Source organism: Garra rufa, chromosome 9, assembly GCF_049309525.1.
Source record: "Garra rufa chromosome 9, GarRuf1.0, whole genome shotgun sequence".
NCBI classification, from domain to species: Eukaryota; Metazoa; Chordata; class Actinopteri; order Cypriniformes; family Cyprinidae; genus Garra; species Garra rufa.
In genome coordinates, this window is record NC_133369.1 from 19,407,606 (window position 1) to 19,423,031 (window position 15,426).

Sequence of the window (15,426 nt, forward strand, 5' to 3'; positions counted from 1 at the left end):
AAAGCAATACTTATTTCTCATTTCTTGGTTTTGAACCAGCCCTACTGTATGCATTTATCTGCTATTATGTGTTGAAGATGCCAGAGAGGTTGTCTGAAATGTCTGAAAAGTGTATTCAACTCAATTCTTACAATTCTTGGTTTGTTAAAGGTTTGTCCTCAAAATTCCTTCATTCCATGCGAGCTTCGGTAGCTGCGTGGTATTGAATTGCTCACTGAAATATCAACACTGTGGTGTATCAGTCAATACCAAGCCACTGTCTTGTTTGTAAGACTAAATTCAGAATTTAAAAAAGCAACCGGAGAACCTAAAAGAAAAGATTGTTACATTACATTCTTAAAACAGTATGTCTAGTATGTCCATTGTCATGGGAACTGGTAAATGTAAGATGTTCACATTCATTTAAACAGTCCAGTGGTATGACCTTTTTTCTTTTTTTAAATTCCATATAGTTTATAAATTAGTATTTAAAGGCCTAAACTGCTTGCATAATATTGTATACATATTAATACTTAAAATTACTATTTTAAGCTAATGTATAGATTAATTATCAGTCATTAAAAAAAAGACTTGGGACTCGCTCTAAATATTTAAAAAAAATCAAACTAAAACTAAATGAGACAGTATTTCTTATTTTCATTTGTTTCTTCAGCAACTGTCAATTTTGAAATACCAGGATATATGAGGGAATTTTAATGTGGAAATTCTATATATCTTTTTTTTTAACGTCTCTTCTGCTCACCAAGCCTGCATTATTTGATCCAAAATATAGCAAAAGCACTAGTATATAAATATTTGTTTTATTTAAAATGACTCCTTACTATCTGGATATATTTTAAAATGTAATTTATACCTGTGATCAAAGCTACATTTTCAGCATCATTACGCCAGTCTTCAGTGTCACATGATCCATTCTAATATGCTGATTTGCTGTTTAAGAAACATTTTTTATTGTTATTACTATTATTATTATTATCAATATTTAAAACAGCTGAGAACTTTTTTTCAGGATTCTTTGATGAATAGAAAGATCCAAAGATCAGCATTTATGTAAAATGAAAAGCTTTTGTAACATTATACACTACACTATTCAAAAGCTTCGAGTCAGTATAATTTTTGGGAAAGAAATTAGAGGAATTAATACTTTTATTTAGCAAGGATGTTTAAAATTGATCAAAAGTGATAATAAACACATTTATAATATTACAAATGATTTCAATTTCAGATACTGAAATTGATGCTGTTCTTCTGAACTTTCTATTCATCAAAGAAACTTGAAAAAATTCTACTCAGCTCTTTTTAACATAGTAATAATAAATGTTTTTAAGCAGCGAATTAGAATATTAGAATGATTTCTGAAGGATCATGCGACTGGAGTAATGATGCTAAAAATTCAGCTCTGACATCACAGAAATAAATTAAATTTTAAAATATAATCAAATACAAAATAGTTCATTTAAATAGTACAAATATTTCAAAATTGTACTGTTTTTGCTGAACTGGATCAAATAAATGCAGGCTTTGTGACTAGAAGAACATCTTTAAAAAACATTACAATTATTGTTCAAAAACTTTTGACTTGCAGTGTACATGGGCATTTCTAAGAAAATAAAATTTGTAAATTGCTGAGAACTTGTTATTTGTGAGTGGGAAAAATAATGAGACATAAAACAATCCAATATTGAAACCTGGAACTACAGAATACAGCTATATTGTGTTAATACTTTGCAACATCTAGTTTCTATAAATACAGAAGTTCTAAAACAAGCAGCTTTGTCATTTCAGAAGTAGGCCTACCATAAATACTTTTAAAGGCCTGCAAATATTGTCTATGACAAATACAGTCAAAAAAGTTAGGAACCCTTGAATTACATTTATTCTATTATACTTGTTAACAAACAAGCATAAAATTGTACACTATTTTAAAAGGGCTATTTATTATTAGGCTCAAATGCTAGGTTCAGCCACTTTCGGTTATTCTTCCAGATTTTTTTTTAGTTCATACAGTGAGGTCCTGATTTTAGTCGATGTTTTTATTTAAAAGTGTTTGTTATTTGATCTTCACGTGTGTCTCAAGTATCCACTAGAGGGCTTGTGTGGTGAGGTCACTGTCGGTGGCATTGTTTCCGGGTCATCATTTCATCGCCATTTTACTGGTGAGAATCAGAGAAGTGGAAAGGTAAGAGATCGCAACGTGTCTGTAAATTTGCAGCTCCTTATTTCAGAGTCCTGCGCTTCTTATTAACATCACTTGCGGCGATCGCTGAGCTAGTACATTTTGTGCATTAAAACCGCTGGAATAAAGTTTTTAATAATTGTTGATATTGTAGACGCGCGGCCTAACGCTTGCATAGCTATCGTTAGCTTAACGACGACGCCTGTTTCAATTTATTTCATGTCATAATTATATTCAGCGAAACACAGAAAGGTAAATGCACATAAAGACACTGTAAAGCCAACATTGTACATTGTGAGGATGCATGAACTATTCTAGACTGATTTTGTAGTAGTCTAACGTTAATCTGCAGTGAAAACGTTACTGGTATTTGTCTCCGGAACTGCAGCTATGCGGGTTACATTACAGATGTAGAGATCCACAATGAAAAAGCAAGGCTTCTTGGTCTTCATCTTGTACAGAAGTCGCTATTTAACACGTTTAAATGATTATTTGCAGTCACACTTAATTCTGTGGAGTTAAAGTGCTTGTTTCAAAAACATCTGCGTGTGTATTGCACAAATTATTATTATTATTATTATTATTATTATTTTTTTTTTTTTTTTTGAGATATCAATTCTGTATTATCTCAAATACAGGAATCACACGGTGAGAGATGTGGGACCAGGGAGGACAGCCCTGGCCTCAGTGGCCTTTGGGCTCACAGCAGCAGTGGATGCAGTCATTTCAGCATCAGCAGGATCCAGGTTAGACTGATGTTCTCATATAATTGCAGTTCAGTTGTTTGAACTGTTCAGAGTGGTGCAACATTTGAGTTTTGTGTGTGTTTTTGCAGGTCAAGTGGACTGGGCTGCTTTAGCACAAGCATGGATTGCACAGAAAGAATCCACAGGGGTTCCCGAACAGCCAGGGATTCAGCCCAATGGCCAGGAAATGCAGAATATGGAACCTCCAGCCCATAATAACCATGGTGCCTTTCCTGGTGATCCTGGTTTTGGCAGAGGTTGGCAACCAGGTAAGACCAATTTTTTTTGTTTTACTCTGGGTGTTTTAAAGATATTATAGCTAGATGTTCTCATGAAATGGTAGACTTCTTTGTAGTCATATTCCGGACTTCTCCAATCCAGTCAACAACTGTTCGAAAGAACCAAGTCCTTTTCCTTTTTTCTTAATTGTCTATAACACGGAAGAAATGATATGTTGCTACTTCTTTAAATCTTAAAAGGTCGACCAGTCAGTCAGTTTATAGAAAGCAGAACTAGAATTAAAGAAATAGTTAATTCATAAATGAAGATTTGTTGAAAATATACCCTCTGGCCTTCTGCTCAACTATGGATAATCTGCAGTAAATCAGTCCGGATAGCTAATAAATAAATGGATTGTGAATAAATAATGGTCATGTGAATTATTTGTGGATCATGAGGTTTTTATCAGCTGTTTAACCTATTTACTGCAGAGGATCCTCTGGTGAGGAAAGTGATAAATTCTCTGTTCTCATGAAAAAAACAAACATCCTTGATGGCCTGAGTAAATACATTTTTAGCTAGTGTTCATTTTGGGTAAGATACAACAGTTAAACATAAGCTCAGCTGTGTGGGTGCACTTAACATGATGCTAGAGGTGCAATATCTAACATTTGTTTATTCAGCTGTAGTATGTAGTATTCTGTAGTACTCCGCTAAACTAGGACGTCTTCTTCCCTCTCAACCAACCTCCGTTTTGGATTTGCACAAACTGCATTGCAATTAGTGGTGTGCGATATGACGGTTTTTGATTGTGGGCAATTAAAAGGTCTCCACAATCTGCTTTTGAAGAAATAGTTCTTTTACTGTTTCGTGCTACAGCGCACATTCTGTCAGATACAATTCATGGCGCCTCTGTCTCAATATACTGTACAACGCAGCATACATTCACATCAAATGCTAACTCAGCAGTAGGGCTGCAACGATTCGTCGACGTTGTCGACAAAAATCGATAATAGAAATAGTCGACAATGAATTTCATTGTCGATGTTGTCGCCAGACATGTTTTCTCTGACCGAGTGAGGCATCTCTCTGCCGAGAGTCGCACATAGGCATTAGCTTCTATGCTGAGCGATAACATACAGAAATGGCGGCGTCCAATGCACTGAATGCAGCAGCTGCGCGTACCAAAACACGCCCGTTTCACACATACTCCGTCTAAAGTGCGTATTTTTTTTCCACACCCATGTTAACGGATTACAACGTTCACAATGTACGGACTGTAAACGCGTTCTGTGTGAGCGCAAAACGAGTCCGTGCTGCTTCTGCACCGCATACGTAACGCACACGGACTGTAGACGCAATGCAGACTGAGTATGTGTGAAACAGGCATAAAGTTTGGGAGCATTTTAGCCTGCTACGGCGAATAAAAAGATTACCTGCATGGTTTGTAAAGCAGTCCTTGCGCATCACGGCAGCACCTCTGTGATGCACGAACATTTAAAGAGAAAGCACGTCGGACAGTTAAATGAAACCAGTTTGGCTGGCCTCGGTAAGATTTAAATAACATGGAAGCCAATACGTTTTGTTTTGGATATACATGTTTGTTTACGGTATTATTGCTGCTGATGTGCCTGCCCCTGGTTTACAGGAAGAAAATGTTTACTTGATTTTAATTTATTTTTTCTTATAAAACAAATGTGCCTGTCCTTTAAAAAGATTATAGAGTTTCTTAATTTATGCGTTTATGTCTGTACTGACCGATTATTGTGCCTAAATGGTTTTAGACAGGGCATTTTTATTTACTTTTAGTATGAATTGGCCTATCAGCAGCAAAGTTCAATAAAATATGCATTTTTTATTGAAGTACCCCCTTCTTTCTTGTATTTACTATAATTTTCCACATAATTAAAGCAATCTCATGCTAAATTTGAGAAAAATTGAATAATTATCCGATTAGTCGACTAATCGTTTCAATAGTCGGTGACTAGTCGACTATTAAAATAGTCGTTAGTTGCAGCCCTACTCAGCAGCAGAGTTCCACTCACACAGCGGCGTAAATTCCACTGCAGACACGCTTTTCAAAATCTCTTTTGTGTCCTCCCACTTTCAAATGGTTTTATTAAAGTAATCGCTCGTATTGTAGAATGCACGCTCAGAGCCGGCGAGAGTTCTGCGCGATAGTTAAACGAAACCAAAAGTAAAACGCGCACATGCATTTAAAAGCAATTTTAATACCCCAAGTTTAGAGAGCGAATTACCAATGCACGCAAATTAGGCTACATAAAATATCTAGGCTGTTATTAGTGTGTGGTCTATAATAAGATGTGTGGTTGTCTATAGCTCTGTATCATGCTTAAAGTTCAGTCTCTTATTTGCACTTTAAATATTGAAAGATTATAGCGGCATTTATTGTCTACAAGACTAAGAAAGAACAGTGTTTACTGTATATTGTTTAAAAATGCAGTGGTTGTCTCTAATTTAAATGGCTGTACCTATTTTCATTCATTCTTGTCCCTTACTTAAGGCGTGAAATAAATATATAAAAAAAGGCTTTCAGAATCAGCCCATTTGCTTGTAAACATTGGCAATCAGAATCAGCCATGAAGAATCAAGATTGGCACATTACTAAAAATAAATTGGGTGCTCCTAAAATTTTTTGGGTGCTCCTAACTTTTTGAAGTTGGGAGCACCAGTGCTACCAAGTAAAAAAGTTAATTTCGAACCCTGAACGGTATGAGATTTTCACGGCATGACGGCATAAGAACAAGTTATTCGAGTGAACAAGTCCTTTATTGCAACAAACTTGAAACTATTTTAATGATAGTGTTTGAGTTTCTCTTCTGAAAAATAAATAAATAAATTGAATAAAAAAAAAGTTATAAGCCTTATGTATATCTATATCATACTTTAACATTTTAATTAATGTTTTAAAATGTTATCAAATTAAAATTTAACCACTTATTTTTGGCAAAGTGCTGCACAGCAGAAATATACTAAGTTAAAACATGGACAAACACGATATTCCTTAATGTTTAAGTGAATTCTTTATTGTAAAGAATATTGTTGTTATTACTTTTAAGTAGGGCTGCAACGATTAATCGAACGATGTTGTGAGGCGCGTCTAGACAATGAAGCCGGTACTTTGATTAGTAGTAAATCTCCATCACGTGCGTTCAGCTGGAGCGGCAATTCAAACACCCCGCCGTAAATCACTGACAAGCCACGCCAAAAATCGAATGAAAATCGAATTCGATTTTCAGCGCGATTTGGCGTGGCTTGTCAGTGATTTACGGCGGGGTGTTTGAATTGCCGCTCCAGCTGAACGCACGTGATGGAGATTTACTACTAATCAAAGTACCGGCTTCATTGTCTAGACGCGCCTCACAACATCGTTCGATTAATCGTTGCAGCCCTACTTTTAAGTACATTGTACAATGCTAATATATTGTAGCCACAACTTCAAGTTAAATCAATTTGATTTTGACGGGTTATAGCGGACCTTTCAGAGTGTATTTGACATTGTTTTTTTTCTCAAATAAAACTAGGAAATATTTATTTAGGATTTTTCTCAGAGCAGCTCTGGTGATGTTTATGTAGACACTGAAAACACCATTGGTATCATGCATGCATACTTCAGTATGTGATAGATAAAATGCCGCCATTCAGAGATATGCAGAAACAAGCATAGTATTTATGTAGCAGTCTCTTTGCAATTTAATATTCACAGACACATATCATATCTACTTTTGATTTATCCATCAATCCGCATTTTACGTGACATTCTCATTATACTGTAAATTCCATGTTCACGACTGCACTGGGATTCCTTCTGCATCACGAAAAAAATCATACGGCCTTAACTTATAACTTATAAAAGTTATAAATGTGACACACCTTTATCTACACCGTGGGATGGTGTCCGCGAATATGATCAAACATGTTGGATGTATTGCCTGCTTTTGCAGCCACTTTGCGTCCACATTTTTTACAAATTGAAACTCTGCATTTGTTTTTTATCTGAAGTATTCCCATACTGCAGATTTAAAAAAAAAAATCTGCAGGGTATGGAGATAAGATATAATCTGTCTTTGCCATTTTTTCTGCTGAATGTGTGTGTAAGCAGATAAGTGAATTCAGAGGGAAGCAGCCAAGCTTAAATAAAAGTTTTAAACCGTAGAAATGCAAATGTTTATGGTATGAAAACCGTGCATGTTCAAACTGCGATGGATTGTCATAATGGTATATTGTTACAACCCTAGTCCTACCACAGTCAAGGTCCACAAAGGGTTTTTGGGTGAACTAACCCTTTAATTTGATAATTTTCATGCATTGCTAATCAATAGGCCTTTTGATTCAATGTTTTTTTTTTTTGGTGATGCATGCCAAAGTAGGTAGGGCCTCGGCATTTTTCAAATTGCTGTCTTCAAACACGCCTGTCTTAAATTATGACTGTAATTTCTGATTGTTTATAGAGTGGGGAATGCATGGCCAGCCTCCTCCTCCCCCTCCGGAACAAGCGTGGATTCCTCCTGGGCAAGGACCGATGGATGTCGTCAACCCGTCAGAAGACAGTAACAGTCAAGATAGTTTAGAATTTCCTGGAGATCCACACCATGGGGGCTTTCCTCAGAACAGCCATGGGTTTGGGGGTCAGCCTGAGCCTTACCCTATGGGCCCAGTTGGCGTCAATCAGTTTGATTATCAGGTACGCTTGCTTAGGTGCTGGATTATCAGAAGTTTTTCCCAATCTCAAAACTTCTCAGTTTTAGTCATTACTCATTTTCAATTTCCATTTCCTCTTAGCATGGAGCAGCGCCAACGGGGACAGCATATGGCCCACCCTCCACCGGCTTTCATCCACCTTATTGGCCCGATGGACCGCAGAACAGAAGAGACCGTCTCCCTGCCTTCAGACCAGAACGGCCCAGATCACCCAATCAGATGGGAATAAAACCAGAGACACCTACTCTTGGTGAATATAAATGGATTAAAGGGGTAGTTCACCCAAAAATTAAAATTCTGGCATTAATTACGCACCATCAAGCCATTCCAAGCCCAAATTAACACACATTAAGATATTTTTGATGAAATCTGAGAGCTTGCTGATTCTCTATAGACCAGTGTTGTTTTCGTCAACGATGACGATGACGAAATCATTTCGTTGACACAACTTTTTTTCATGACGATAACGAGACGATGACGAGATAAAAATGGCTCGTTGATGACTACAACATGACGAGACGTGTGTGAGTTTTCGTTGGCGAGACGAGAATAGACAAATGTTAGTGGGTGGTCCGTCAGACGTTTAAAATGCACGACATTTCTGCTTATTGTGCATGCCAATTAAAACCTAAGAAGTATCTGCCGCTATGGCAAGCCGTTTTAGCATTAAATACTCTTTGCCATACTAGTAGGCTATGGCAAGCCATTTTAGCATTCTATCCTTGTTTGGTTACGCCCACCACCTGGCGTGCAGCGCACAACGTGCTCAACATGTCACATTGTTGTCACTCAGACAGACAGACGATTAACCATGATGGCGGCAGTTTGCACATTATTTCAAATATATGTCTCATGTCTAAAACCATTCCTTCATTATTGTAATTATTGGTGAAAATAGTCGATCCGGAAGCTCACATTGTGTTGAACTATAGATCTGCTATTTCCACAACTTATAAGTGACACTACCCAACAGCAAAATACTTACTGACCTACATTAATTTGTTAAGACTACTTTTCCCCCTTTTTTTGACTAAAACTAGACTAAAACCTTTATGACTTTTCGTCGACTAAACTTGGACTAAAACTATCACATATAGAAGTGACTAAAACTAATAAGCATTTTAGTCCATAAGACTAAGACTAAATCTAAGATGGTTGTCAAAAACAACACTGCTATAGACAGCAACACAACTGAAGTGTTCCCAGGTAAAAAAAACGTAGCAAGGACTTCAGTAAAACAGTCCATGTGACAACAGGGGTTCAACCATAATTTTACAAAGCTACGAGAATACTTTTTGTGCGCAAAGAAAACAAAAATAACACCTTACGGGTTTGGAACGACATGAGAGTGAGTAATTAATTAATGACAGAATTTTCATTTTTAGGGTGAACTATCCCTTTAACAAAGATGCGTACAAATATAAAAGGATGCATATTGTGACGTAGTTTTGGTTTCTGATCTAGATGCGGTTAAACGGAGGACTTTGCCTGCATGGATTCGAGAAGGCCTTGAAAAGATGGATCGTGAGAAGCAGAAAAAGTTGGAGAAGGAGAGGATGGAGAAAGAGCGTGCTGAAATGGCAAATAATGAAAGGGATAGCGATATGGTAGAGGAGGAAGGTGATGGGCCTCGGTTGCCACGCAAGAGCAAATTTGTAAGCATCTTTTTCAGAATCTGTTTACAGCGAAGGAATCTGCTGAGGTTACTTTGGCAACTGTTGTCCCAGGGCTCACTGACATGCACAAATGTTCATTAACATAATCATTATTTTAATTTAGAGACCCCGTGAAATGTCTTAACAAGTGCAATCTTCTGCTTGTGTACACTACTGTTTAAAAATTTGAGTTAGTATGATTTTTGAGAGAAATAAATACTTCTATTCAGCACAGGCTGCATTAAATTTATCAAAAGTGACAGTGAAGACTTTTACGTCGTTACAGAAAAATAGTCAGTCTATTTCAGAAGAATCCTGAAAAAAAAGTATCAGTTTTCACAAAAATAAGTGGCACAGCTGTTTTTTTTTAACATTGATGGTAATAAGAAATGTTTATAGATGATTTCTGAAAAAGTATGTGATGTTGCTCTTTAAAATGTATTAGAATAGAAAATCAATCTTGTTGTAATCGTTTTTACAGTATTTTTCATCAATTCAGTGCAGCCTTGCTCAGCATAAGATAATTTCCAAAAGAAAAACTTTTGAACGGTAGAGCATACCTGTTAAAAGTAATTTTTTTTGACAATTTATAAGCATAATCTAGCACATAGGTGACCCTAAATCTGACATGGACTGAGACACAAAATTCCAATTGGTTTCATGGTGTCTTAAGTTTATTTACATTGCTTGTTAGCTGCTGCACACTAACACTAAAAATTCCACTCGGCGCTTATGTCATCCACAAGCATATGGTCTCTGGTCCAATCACCTATCCTTTTTTAATTTAGGACAGTGATGATGAGGATGGTGAAGACGATGGTCCTGGGGAGGATGGCATATTGGGGAGAAGGCATGAGTTTGGTGGTAAAAGTTCTCCTCCTGTTCAAGAAGACCAAAGTGAACCAGAAATGACAGAAGAGGAGAAAGAATTTCAGCTGGTGTGTTTACACACATTTATTGTTTCAGCATTCATTTGTCCACACTTGTGACTTGTTTCTCTTAAACGGTTCTATTTGCTTCCCACAGATGCTGATGACTAAAACTCTTCTTACTGAAGTCCTCCTCGAAGTCACGAATGAGGAAATCTTCCAAGTGGCAAAAGAGGCTCATCGCAAAGCCACTAAAGGTCTGCTCCTGTTCCCTTCTGTCCGTGCAACTGTGCCTTCAAGTTTAATTCTGAGGAAGACCCACATTTCCACAGAAATTAGACTTGGTTATGTTTTGACTGATATATATATATGAAGCCTTTTTGTTTGACTGATGCATCATGGTAATACTTTATGATAAGCAAAAGTGCAATTCTTCATCGGCCATTCTCTGCTAATGCAACAGAAGACGAAAACCACAGAGGGAGGGTGAAAATGGTCACTTAGATGCAGCTAAATGCAATCTTACAAAGGGTTCCCAGTCAAATCCAGATTGATTGCTAGATTTACTTCCTGTAAAACAAAAGTACTTCCTCACATTTATGTTTGCAAGAAAATGACACTGCATTAGTACAGACTGGTTCTTTCCTCCTCCACTGTTTGCCTGTGTTTGACGGACTTTGTGTGATAACCTTTTTCTTCTCTCCATCTTTTTTTATTTTTATTTTATTTTATTTTGCCAAAGGCAGCTCTTGTGAATAGTGCATATGTGTACCCTCATCTCTAGAGACTCTTGCCTATGCGAAAGTGGTGGCTGTATGTGTTTTAACATGTTGTTCCTGTTGTTGATGTGAATCAAAGCTCCTGCAAAACAGCTGGCACAGTCAAATGCACTGGCTTCTCTGACCGGCCTCGGTAAGTGTCTTTACATTTTGGCCCGACGGGGGGGTGGGGGTAGGGGAATAAAAAGTGTGGGGGGTGGGGGGATATGGGTTCTTGTATTACAAGCTCAAGAGCTCAAGCAACAGATCTTCTCAATGGTTAGCTTCCAGCTACAAGAATTTTAAAAAGCATGCTTCGTTTATTGAGGTGGGCTTTAGTCAAGTGTTATGTAGTCGTATGAGTGAGAACGAGGGACTGTTAGCTTGCGACTATGAGTGCCATGCTCCTGCAGTCCGTTATAAGAGGGGGGCTTTGTTGCCGCAGGAGGGCTGGGTGAGTACGGATCAGATGAAAGTGAGGATGAGGAGCGGAGCGCGAAGGGGTCGGACTCGTCGGACACAGACGATGAGGAGTTGCTGCACCGCATTCGCCAGAAACAGGACGCCTTCCGTCGCAAAGAGAGGGAGCAGCAGCTGCAGGAGAGGCTGGCACTGGAGGTTCAGACTGTGAAAGGTGGGTGCATCTAGAGAAAAGTGGATATTTTAACAGGGTTCGTACAAGGGGCTTAAAGGAGTAGTTCACTTTCAGAAATTTACAGATAATGTACTCACCCCCTTGTCATCCAAGATGTTCCTGTCAGAAGGAAATAGTTTTTTTTTTTTTTAAAGGTGCCATAGAATGCATTGAAACAATATTTTAAATTGTTCTCTGATATCTACATAGAAGGTATATGGAATAGGAAAGGGCAAAAAATCTCCAGAAATGGTTTTACAAGTCCATTTACAACCCTAGGATTTGTCCCTAGAATTAAACGGTCTGTTATTGCCTTGTTTGGAAGGTTTGTGAATATTAATGATGAGCTCTGCTCTGATTGGCTGTTTCACAGAGCTGCTCATCTCAATAGCTGGCACATGGAGGAAATATATATTTAATTACGGAGCTCTAGCCGCTTTTAATATGTGGTTTGTTGAATCTGCCGTAACATTTTACTCTCACTATTGTGATCGCATGTGTTCTGTGTAACGTTATACTGCAGCGACACAAGTACTTACCACACAAGTTTTGATGCTTGTTAGTGATGCTCAGGATTTGTAAATCATTCGCCATCGTCAGAGCAGTCATCTCTCCGTTTATGTGGTTAGTGAAATCTTATGTACTGCAATGTAACAGGCTACTGCTAGCAGTAAGCTAACCATGTCCCTTAAGTGGATTGCCTTATTTTACTGATGTACTGACGTTACTGATGATTGGGCGATGCAGATGTTGGGGGCTTAACTATTAACGATCGCGGCTATTGCATAATAGTCGGTGTTAAGTTGGAATTGACATATTATTCAGTGGTCTTTTGCTAACACCAGAATTATATAAGGAGGAAATGGTGGTGTTTGAGACTCATGGTATGTCATGTCCATGTACTGAACTGTTATTATTCAACTATGCCAAGGTAAATAAAATTTTCTATTCTATGGCACCTTTAAGGAAAACATTTCAGGATTTCTCTCCATATAATGGACTTCTATGGTGCCCCTGAGTTTAAATTTCCAAAATGCAGCTTCAAACGGCTCTAAACGATTACAGCCAAGGAAAAAAGGGTCTTATCTAGCAATCGATGGGCTATTTTTTTTTTTTTTTTTACAATTTATATACTTTTTAACCTCAAATGCTCATCTTCTCTAGCTCTGTGTGTACTTTGTGTAGAGATTAAAAAGTATATAAATTGTAAATGTTTTTAGAAAATAACCGATTATTTCGCTAGATAAGATCCTTCTTCCTCGGCTAGGATCATTTAGAGCCTTTTGAAGTTGCATGTAAACTGCATTTTGTAAGTTCAAACTTGTGGGCACCATAGAAGTCCATTATATGGAGAGAAATCCTGAAATGTTTTCCTCAAACACCATTTCTTTATGACTTAAAGAATGACATGAACATCTTGGATTACAAGGGGGTGAGTATATTATCTGTACATTTGTTCTGAAAGTGAACTAGTCCTTTAAAGTACTTGAATTTGACTTTTTTTAAATGAAAGGCCTGGAAAACCCTTTTAAAATTGCAATATTCCTAAAGAGGTACTTGAAAGGTGAAAATGTTATCTATGAAATAAGTGGTTTTTTTAACAAGTATGGATCTTTTCACACAAATTAAAAAAATATTATACTTTTTTGCTTATTTCAGTTAATGTCAGAAAACAATTGAGCTAAGTCAGTAGTAGTACTGACAGTGTTGTGTAAAAATGGCTGAAGATGGTTGTGCTGATGGCTTGGGCCCGTCATTCAAACAATTATTCAGCCGTCATGTGAAATGTGTGTTGAGTAATTTTTTTTTTTTTTAATATATTTTTTTTGTGTGCGTTTTCAGAAGATTTGGCATCGGACAGAGTAAGCAGAGAGAGGGCAGGTTATGAGGAGGAGCAGACAGAGTCTAAACACAAACAGGAAGTTAGGGAAAGGGAGGCGGAGCCTACATTAGAGCGACGCAGGTCGCGTAGTGAGCCTGAGGTCAATGAAGTCAAGCGGGCGAGCAAAGAGCACACAGGGCGTAATGGAGGAAGTGCCAGCCCCTCGCCAAGTGAGCGACGTAGCCACACCTTCAGCTCCAGCTCTTCCAGCAGCCGTTCTTCTTCATCCTCCTCATCGTCAGCCTCCTCTCGCAGCTCCTCCCGCTCCTCGTCTCCCAGAAGGAAAAGGCGACGCAGCCGCTCCGGCTCTCGCGGGACTCGCAGGCGCAGCCGAAGTCGCAGCTCTCGCAGACGTCAGTCGGAGCGCGACAAGGGCAGAGACAGAAGGCGGAGCAGCCGTGCACGCAGCAATGAACGTTCCTCTCGTCACAGGAAGCGCAGCCATTCACGGCAGCGCAGGTCCAGCAGGAGCCGCAGGAGCAGGTCCAAGGCAAGTCGCAGCCACAGTAGAGAGAGGCGGCGCAGCAGGGACCGCAGGCGCAGCCGAAGTCGCAGTACGAGCCGCAGCAGGAGGAAACAGAAGGCCTCCAGCAAGGACAGAGACAGGAGGAAAGAGAGGAGCCGGAGCCATGAGAAGGATAAGAAGAAGAAAGAGAAAGATTTAGATAAAAAGAAACAGAAAGGCAAGGAGAAAGAGAGCGAGGGCAGTTCTGTAAGGGACGAGGAAGACGATGCCAAATCGAGGCGTAAAAAGGAGAGCGAGAGGACAGACTCTCACAGCGAGAGGTTTTCCCGGCAAGACAGTAAATCTAGCAAAAAAGGCTCCGCCAAATCTAGCAAGAAGTACTCTGATTCAGAGTCCAGCAGGAGCAGGTCCCCTTCCCCTGAGGTTAGCAAAGAAAAAAAGTCTAAGAAATCGAAACGTAGTCGATCAAGGTCAACGGAACGATCTCACAAGTCTGGTAAGAAGGCAAGCCGCAAACACAAGTCTAAGTCGCGATCAAGGTAGTATCCATTTTCTTTCTCCTTTTTTATTTTTGAACTGTTTTAATTGTTTGTGTGTGTGTGAATGATCAATAGGATTTAAAATGTCACAACAGTTGCAATCCAAATTATGCTGAAGCTTGTGTTAAATGTAAATTCGCAGTCACATAATGTTAAACTGTGCACAAATGGTTGGGCTTTGCTTCCTAAGTGCTACTGAGATTGATGTCATTTCCCCCTTTTCTCATTCAGTGTTGATCCAACTGCTGTTTAAGGTGTGTGTATGAGGTTCTGGATGTGATCTGTATTAGTGATTGCACTAATAGTCTGTCCAACATTTCTCTTGCAGGTCAACATCTCCCAGCCGCCGCAAGCGTTGAGGGGCGTTCTGCCTCTGATCTGTGCACTTCTTTTAAAATTCCACGAGTTAACAGGCTTGTCTCATTATCGAGGCAACGTTGTAGGTGAACTCTCCACTCCAAACCCCCTCACTCCCCTCATTTTGTAAATATATGGTATTTTTAAGTGTTGTCTTCAAAACAGGAGATTTTGAATGATAGTTTCTTTTTTTGCCTTGTATTATGCAAGACTAAGCGTTCAAGTAGTCAATAGAACCTTGAAACTGTAACATTTTAAAACCTAACACCAGAGGAAATAAATTCTCGTTTCATGTAAATTGTCCAATAAAACATGAATGATTCTTTCGTCTGACATGGCCTGCCATTTATTTATGTATTTTTTAATTTTTTTTTAACCTTGCTTAAAGTCTGAGTGAAGATGT

At 38.5% G+C, this 15,426-nt stretch overlaps 1 protein-coding gene across 2 annotated transcripts; it reads left to right on the top strand.

Moving 5' to 3' along the window:
- The first annotated feature begins 2,135 nt into the window (after positions 1-2,135).
- pnisr (PNN-interacting serine/arginine-rich protein) lies at positions 2,136-15,346 on the top strand. Of its 2 annotated transcripts, none has more exons than XM_073846472.1 (12): positions 2,136-2,179; positions 2,815-2,922; positions 3,012-3,191; positions 7,614-7,846; positions 7,945-8,113; positions 9,328-9,518; positions 10,307-10,456; positions 10,545-10,644; positions 11,246-11,299; positions 11,591-11,779; positions 13,625-14,666; positions 14,995-15,346. In XM_073846472.1, the coding sequence occupies exons 2-12, from the start codon at positions 2,832-2,834 to the stop codon at positions 15,023-15,025; spliced, it is 2,430 nt and encodes an 809-aa protein (XP_073702573.1). In that variant the 5' UTR covers positions 2,136-2,179; positions 2,815-2,831; the 3' UTR covers positions 15,026-15,346. The 2 variants fall into 2 exon arrangements, with proteins under 2 accessions (XP_073702573.1, XP_073702572.1); XM_073846471.1 differs by having other exon boundaries at positions 2,137-2,179; positions 13,622-14,666.
- Positions 15,347-15,426: the final 80 nt, after the last annotated feature.

Bases quoted from the DNA above. Each gene is read 5' to 3' on its own strand.
- pnisr (XM_073846471.1), top strand. From the start codon at position 2,832: ATGTGGGACCAGGGAGGACAGCCCTGGCCTCAGTGGCCTTTGGGCTCA. The intron at 8,114-9,327 runs GTGAATATAAAT...TTTCTGATCTAG, and splicing joins ACCAGAGACACCTACTCTTG to ATGCGGTTAAACGGAGGACT. The intron at 10,457-10,544 runs GTGTGTTTACAC...TGCTTCCCACAG, and splicing joins AGGAGAAAGAATTTCAGCTG to ATGCTGATGACTAAAACTCT.